We start from the raw sequence: 7,321 nt of genomic DNA on the forward strand, positions 1-7,321 counted from the left end.
CAGTACTTCTTTCCCACTCCTTCAATCTTCAACAAACATTTACTGAGCCCTTGCCAGGCACCACCATTTCTAGGGACATAAAGGTGAAAAGATCTGATGCCTGGCTAAACCACAGCCATGCTTGTGACTGGTATGGTCAGCCCTTCAGTTTACTGTCCAGTGGTGAAGGTTCCTTATGGAATCATAGGGGTCTGGCTCTAATTCACCCATTTACTCCCCGAGTGAAGAAGATACTTTTTTAAAGTAAACAAATGTATCCCTATCAGCCGGATAGAAGAGAGGCTGAGACACCAGAAAGAACTACACAGGTACCCTTTGGGCAGGTAGCCTTCTGCCAAAAGCAGAAGGCAAGCCCCCTCAGTTAGCCTTCGTAGGCAGCTAGGAATCAGGGCTTTGGATAACCATGTTTCTCTTTCCAAACAATCCCTCCCATCCTGGATCAGCAGGCCTTTCCAGGGCCTCCTGGCACAACACCCCTTCTCATTAAGGCCAGGGAAGCTACCAACATCCCAAAAATGCACACTGGGACAGAGAATAGTGCAGAGCAGAAAGCCTGGGCTAGACAGCATACCCTGGGCTCTGAGGACAAGGCCAGCCCCTTTAAAACGTCAGAAATTGCCTCAGTACCCCACTGCTGCCCTTCCCATGAGCCAGACCCTTTTGCACAGGAGCCAACAGAATACCTCATCCATCAATAGTGTTCTCCACGTGCTGTCATCAGAGCTGAGATTCAGGTAAACCCCACCTTGCCTGGCTCCTCTAGATTCGAAGGCTCACCCTCAGTCATCCCTGAATGTTTGGTCTTCTGGCCCGACTATGGGAACAAAGCCCAGTTCTGAAAGAGGCCAGTAGCCTCTGAGGATCCTCCTTTACTCTCACCAAATGCCATCAGTCAGCCCTCACTCTTCATGTGAATCAGATACAAAAGCCCAACTTCCATGTTAATCTTCGAACACAAAACAACAGCCACTCTCTTCGTTCTTCTCAGGACTCACTCATGGGAGATGCTAATCCAAAGCAGGTTATCATCAGTGGCAAAAGTCTGGGTATCTAGATTTACCGTTCAAAAGTTTCTTAAGCCTGGTATCTTTTCTGGTTATAGAAAAAACCAGCTACATGAATCAATCTGAAACTCAGTGTGGTGGGTATGAGGCACAGAGCAGAGGGGCAGCCCATTAGGGGAACCCATTCCTCTGCCCACCCCCTGCACTTCACAAAACATGGGGCATAGCACTTTTATATAGTAGGCAGTTGCAGTTACTAGAAGGTTCCCATAGACCACATCCAGATATAAGCTCTAGGAGGAAGGATTCAGTGGTCTGAATATGTTTTATATTTACCATACTCCAGAGTCTCTTCTCAGGATTTTTTAAGTGGCATTTGATAATCAGTGCCTATTACTCTCTTTCTGGGTTCTTCCTCTTCTATAGGACTTGCTGGGCTGGGGATGAATCCAAGAAAGGAGAAGCACAAACCAAAGGAAAGTAAATAGAAAAATCAAAGGTCACTGGGAAATCTTCAAGTCATGACAAGTCACCAAAGTCAGCTATGACCGAGGTAGTTAGGTGAACAAAGAAACAGAACACCCGTGTGTGTGTGCGTGTGTGTGTACGTACGTACATGGAGGCATGCGCACGTGCGTACACACACTCACCCAAGAGCCTGTGTAATGTTCCATTTCTTGAATGCTTATTATAGTGTCCAGACAATTGAAATTTTACAGATGTTAAAACAAACTTGAAAGGCCAAAGAACAAAGTAGCTTCTATTTTGTTCTTTAATGGGAACCATTTGTTCCTCTGGCTTCGAAAGGATAAACATTTAAACCATCCTCCTCAGTATCAATAAACAGGCTGGTGACCTGTAAGAGCTACCCTTTCAAGGTGCCAGCACATGGCCTGCTTGCCCAAGAAAGGACTTAATGTAGCAGAGTAAAGCTCAAAAACTACAGAATCACAGGAGTCCGGAGCAGAAGAAGCAATTAAGTATTCATTCGTATCAATCCGTAAGTAGTAGTTAAGTATCTGTATCCCAAAAGAAAGCAGATCTATCTCTACCTGGGAAGCCAAGGCTGGCCAAAGGACCCCACCTACCCAGAGCCCTTCCCCACAAGCCTGCCACTCCCTTCAAGTCATATCCTTAGAATCACTCACAAAAACACACACCCTTATAGCTAAAAGGACATAAACCACCACCATTTCAGCACTTCTTCCAGGTAAAGCTTTATGTCCAAAAGGGCCTATCAAAAAGGCACATGTGAATGCATTAATATTCAAAAACAGATGATGCCTCTATATGGATATACTTCACCTTGGAAAGCACATAATGGATCCATTTGTGAAGAGGAGGAACTGGGAGAGATTCAGAACGTAGATGTGGGGAATCCCTATTTCCTCGACCTCAGGATTCCACAAAGAGTCTCCCAACCTCTCTCCCCCATAAGAGATGGATTGATTTAGCTAACTGTAAGGAGAACAAGGGCAGAATGAAAATATGAGAGACACACAACTGTGTGGAAATCCCTGTCCTGTCTCACTGCTCAGTAGCTGTGAGCTCAGTGGCTCTGCAGGCACTGACTAAATTGGGGTCGACTCCATGCCCTAATCACCCAGAGGGAGCCCCGCCAGGCTCAGGGGGCAGGGTTAGGGGGTCTCATTTTGGTTCCTCCAGCTCTGCCATCACCAAAGCTGCCATTTTGATCTCCACCTGGGACCTATCACCTATTTCTCAATTGGTTCCAAATTCAGAGGTGAGGAGGACTGAGACTTTCGGGGCTCTTCAATGCCAGTGATGTGGTCTCCGTGTGATGCTGCTGAAAGGCACCCAGGTCAGCTGAAAGGCAGTATGTGGGTACTGGGTGTGGAGAGAGAAAGTGGAAGCTACCGATGTGACCAGCATCACAGGGTGCACACTTACAGTTTGGTCGTTCCCAGCTTCCAGCAGAGTGTCAAGGCAGCTAGCCTGGCTCACGGCCAGCTCAAAAGGCACTTTCTCAACCCAACTGATGGCAGCAGCTATGGACTGCTCTGTCACAGGAACAGCATTTTCCTGCCATTTCACAGGCCGCTGGGAAACCCTGAAAGGAATCACATGGGGTGTCACAGGGGCAGTGGGCAACCTAGCTGTCAGCCCTCAGTCTCAGAGGTGTGAGCAGCAAGCCACTTACCATCACCAGAGCTGAATGAAAGAAAACACAGTTCCTGGCCCTCTGAAAGTTACCAATACATCCAATACCAATACATCTGGCAAGCTATTTAAGAGTGGTCTCCAAAGCACCCTTACCTTCCATGAGCTGTACTGACAATGCGTACAGGAGAATTAAACAATCTCAAAAGTGTAAACATTAATGGCCACCAATAAAATTACTGAGGGAATGATTTTCATTAACAGGCAGGTTTATATACAACTATCTTCCATTAAGAGTAAATTTATAAGGATTCACAGCATTAAGATTTGTAAATCAGCAGCAATTTTATTACTCTAAATTTTATTTCTAATCTTTTAAGACACTGTTTTCCTCATTCCAAATTCCCATCAGTTACCCCTTCCAGATCAAAAACAGTATTGAGTTCAGCCAAACTTTAGTTTTTAAAGTTGTTTGGGTTTTTTTTTTTAGATTTTATTTATTTATTTGTCAGAGAGAGAGGAGCGAGAGTGAGCACAGGCAGACAGAGTGGCAGGCAGAGGCAGAGGGAGAAGCAGGCTCCCCGCCAAGCAAGGAGCCCGATGTGGGACTCGATCCCAGGATACCGGGATCATGACCCGAGCTGAAGGCAGCTGCTTAACCAACTGAGCCACCCAGGCGTCCCCAAACTTTAGTTTTTAAATCCTGGGAATGTTTGATCAAACCATGTAGTTGGGACTTAGAAATCAGTGATGGAATCCCCCCAAGAAAAAAGAGTCATTTGAATCTATTTATCTCTGTGTTTGTCGTTGAACAAATTATATAAGCAACATATGCATACATAATTATAAGAATTATATGGATCATGGACTAATGAACCAGCCTGAGCTGTCCCTCATAAACCGCCCTGAGACAGAGGCTGCCTCACACCTGTGTCACCTCTATGTGGCCCCTCTGGGTAGAAATCTGGCGGAGTGGCCTAAATGCTACAGCATAGATTTCTAAGAAAGCTAAAGCATTGCAGACTTAAGACTTGATTCCTTCAGTAATAGATCTGCAACAGAAATAGAAATCTGGGCTAGAACACAATTAGGCAACATCCCCAAAGATGTCATCTGTTTAGCTGAAAATATTTTCTTCAAAAGAAAAACTCAAGTAGGCAGATGTCCCCTTCATCCAGATTTTTCCTGTCAGGGAGGTACAGCCACTGTTCCACGTGAAAAGATGGCCTTAGAGCCTAAATTCTCTTGAATCCAAGAATCCATAATAACTGACTGTGAAGACTCTGAAATACGGGAAATTCTATAAAGCCTGCTGTTCTATTAAGAGGGTCAACTTACAGGGGAGTCACATGAAAAACAGAGATATCTGTGATAAGGCTGAATTCATTATTCAGGCTAAAATCTAAAAAGACCAAAGAGATTTCTGTGGTCTTAAGTATACATCCAGTGTAATTCCTATTCTCATATTTTGATCTTGCCATGCACTGAAGAAAAGTATGTTTCTAAATCTCTTCCAATTTGAAAACTAAGCAAAGCAGATACAAGTTTTCACTGTGGATCTTCTGCTGGAATTATACATTCTAGGAAATGACAAGATAATACCTCCTCCCTCCCCAAGGATGTGTTACTTAGCTTCAAATACATGAAAACTCCTTACGAAGTTTCACTGACATATCTGCTTCCAGTGGGAACTCACCGTATGATATTAAACTTGGCTATGTGAGCCACCTGCTCCTGGAGGACCATTGTTAAAGCATCTTGGCACAGATTAAGCTCCTCCTCCAGCATGCCACCCAGATCCAGCACTATGGTGATGCACTGTTCCAAGATGACGCCAAAAATCTGCCGGCTTCTGCTGGTGAGCCAGTCCATCCGCTGCTTGTAACTCTCCACAGCTTGTGTTAAATGTTCCACAAACTGATAGATCAGTTCTGATTTAGCTGTCAACTTAATGAAAATCAAAGCAGGAAAAAAAAGAAAAAAAAAAAAAGAAAGAAACAGAACAAAAACACACCAACATACATCATCTGAACTATCATGCAGCCAGGAACAACAGGGCCCACTGACTCATGGCCTCTGCCATCAAGAACTGAGCATTAATAACAATGTTGTAGATGATCCTCTAAATCCCACATAATCCATGAGGAATTGTTCCAATCTTTCAACTAAGAAACCCTCTGGATGATTCCCCACAGAAGAAATGGTGATGATGTGATCTATTCAAAATATAGTAATCTTAAAGAAAAAAAAAAGGTGTTTCTAAATAACATTTTATCTTTATAATTATAGAATTATCTTCAACAGCAAATGTCCAGGGGACATTTTAAGGAATTAGGTAGAAGAAAAGAACTTCCAAGGAATTAGGCAGAAGAAAAGAGAGATCAGCAAAGGCAGATGGGGGAAAAAATAAAGTCTCACTAAAGTTTTCCTAAGGACAGCATGCCAAAAATATTTCTGAAAATGCTTCTAGACATGCCAGCACATCTTCCTGGCTTCCTCTAAGGGATGCCACCCTTGTGACTCACCCTCCTGCTCCCAACCTGTGCCCTGTATCCTCTTGTCTCTCAGGCCAAGCTCCCCCGGACCTGGATCACTTCAGCACTCACAGCTGCCACCAATGCCTCTAGAGGCTGTCACTGAAAGGTGACAGAGGCTTGCAGGCAGTTTCTCATACACACAAATAAACCATCAGTCACACAGATCTAGCACAACCGTGCAGGGAGTAGGGAGGCAGGAGATAAAGAAAAGGAATAAGAAAAAAAATGTGCCCTCTTCTGTGAAGAATCGAAGTTTGGAAGATCTGGTACTTATTTCTTACTTTAACAACCCTCAGAATACCCCCCTAAATACCTAAACTGTTAAGGAAAATGTGTTTTCTGAACACACCATGTAAATCCACATTTTCATGCCTTGGTTCGGGCCGTTCCCTCCGCCTTAAACTGCTTTCCTTCTCTATCCCCTGCCTCCCTTCAGCTTATTCCTCAAGCTCCCGCACCACCTCCTGTTGCTTGTCATGGCTGCTAAAGGCAAAATTCCTAAATCTCTTGCCGGTATCCACAGCACTTACTAAACTTTCTACAACAGTACAGAAACAAGTGTGGCACCAAGTCACAGGGGCTGTAGAGGTGGTCAGACGGCAAAGACGGGTGTTTTCAATAGTTCTGTACTGATTTCCATGTAGTTCAGGTAAAAAATATAGACAGCACACCAAACTCAAGATTCTATGGATATTATTGCTTAGAACCAGGCTAAGTTCAAAAAGTAATTCAAACTTTTTTTTTTTTAAGATTTGAATTTTTAAGTCATTTCTACACCCAACAAGGGCTTGAACTTAGAATCCGGAGATAACGAGTCACATGTTCTACCAACTGACCCAACCAGGTACCTCTGAACTTTTTTTTAAACATTAAGAAATAACAGAGGCACCTGGGTGGCTCAGTCATTAAATGTCTGCCTTCAGCTCAGGTCATGATCCCAGGGTCTTGGAATTGAGCCCTGCATCAGGCTCCCAACTCAGTGGGAAGCCTGCTTCTCCCTCTCCCACTCCCCCTGCTTATGTTCCCTCTCTCGCTGTGTCTCTCTCAATCTCTCTGTCAAATAAATAAATAAAATCTTAAAAAAAAAAAAAAAGAAGAAATAACAGTCCAGGAGGTACACAGACGTGCACGGACATGAAGAAATATCCATAAAGTGACGTGATGGGACAAGCGTCTCTGTGAGCTCCCTGTGGTGGGCCAGGGTGTGCACAAGGCCGGACACGGTACGGGGGTACATAAGTCACATGCTGCATTGCTGAAATGCAGGACTCCAGGAATAGGTGCCTTTTGCTCTCTCCACAACTACCTGCAAAAGTGGCCCTCTATTCCCAGTGCATTTGTCAGGTTAGCAGCTGCCCTTGCCTGTCCGCAAACCTCAATCATACTACTCTTTCTTCTTTATTTTCAAGGCAAAACAAAGTACTGATATGCAAAGGTTTTTACTTTTTGGTCAACAGCTTCATGCACTCATCTAACAGGTCAAGTGCTTCCCTTCCCAGGTCCTAAGCTGTAACTTTCAGCACTCTCACGCTGTCACAAGAAAGCCTCCAGCCAGCCCTCCACCCAAGACAGAAAACAACATGTGTTGGAGGGGATGTGGAGAAAGAGGAATCCTCTTACACTGTTGGTGGGAATGCAAGTTGGTGCAGCCACTTTGGA

At 44.3% G+C, this 7,321-nt stretch overlaps 1 protein-coding gene across 2 annotated transcripts in view; it reads right to left on the reverse strand.

The window, feature by feature from the left end:
* Positions 1-5,069, reverse strand: part of VWA3B (von Willebrand factor A domain containing 3B) — a 209,078-nt gene extending 204,009 nt beyond the window's left edge. For both annotated transcript variants that reach the window (XM_032877890.1, XM_032877889.1), the window contains exons 1-2: positions 4,822-5,069; positions 2,916-3,075 (exon numbers count right to left, since the gene is read on the reverse strand). In XM_032877890.1, coding sequence (XP_032733781.1) covers positions 2,916-3,075; positions 4,822-4,997 — 336 coding nt within the window. In that variant the 5' untranslated portion in view covers positions 4,998-5,069. The remainder of the gene's footprint in view (positions 1-2,915; positions 3,076-4,821) is intronic.
* Positions 5,070-7,321: the final 2,252 nt, after the last annotated feature.

The sequence above is a fragment of the Lontra canadensis genome, unplaced genomic scaffold, assembly GCF_010015895.1.
Source record: "Lontra canadensis isolate GAN:19392208 unplaced genomic scaffold, GSC_riverotter_1.0 scaffold61, whole genome shotgun sequence".
In the NCBI taxonomy this organism is placed as follows: domain Eukaryota; kingdom Metazoa; phylum Chordata; class Mammalia; order Carnivora; family Mustelidae; genus Lontra; species Lontra canadensis.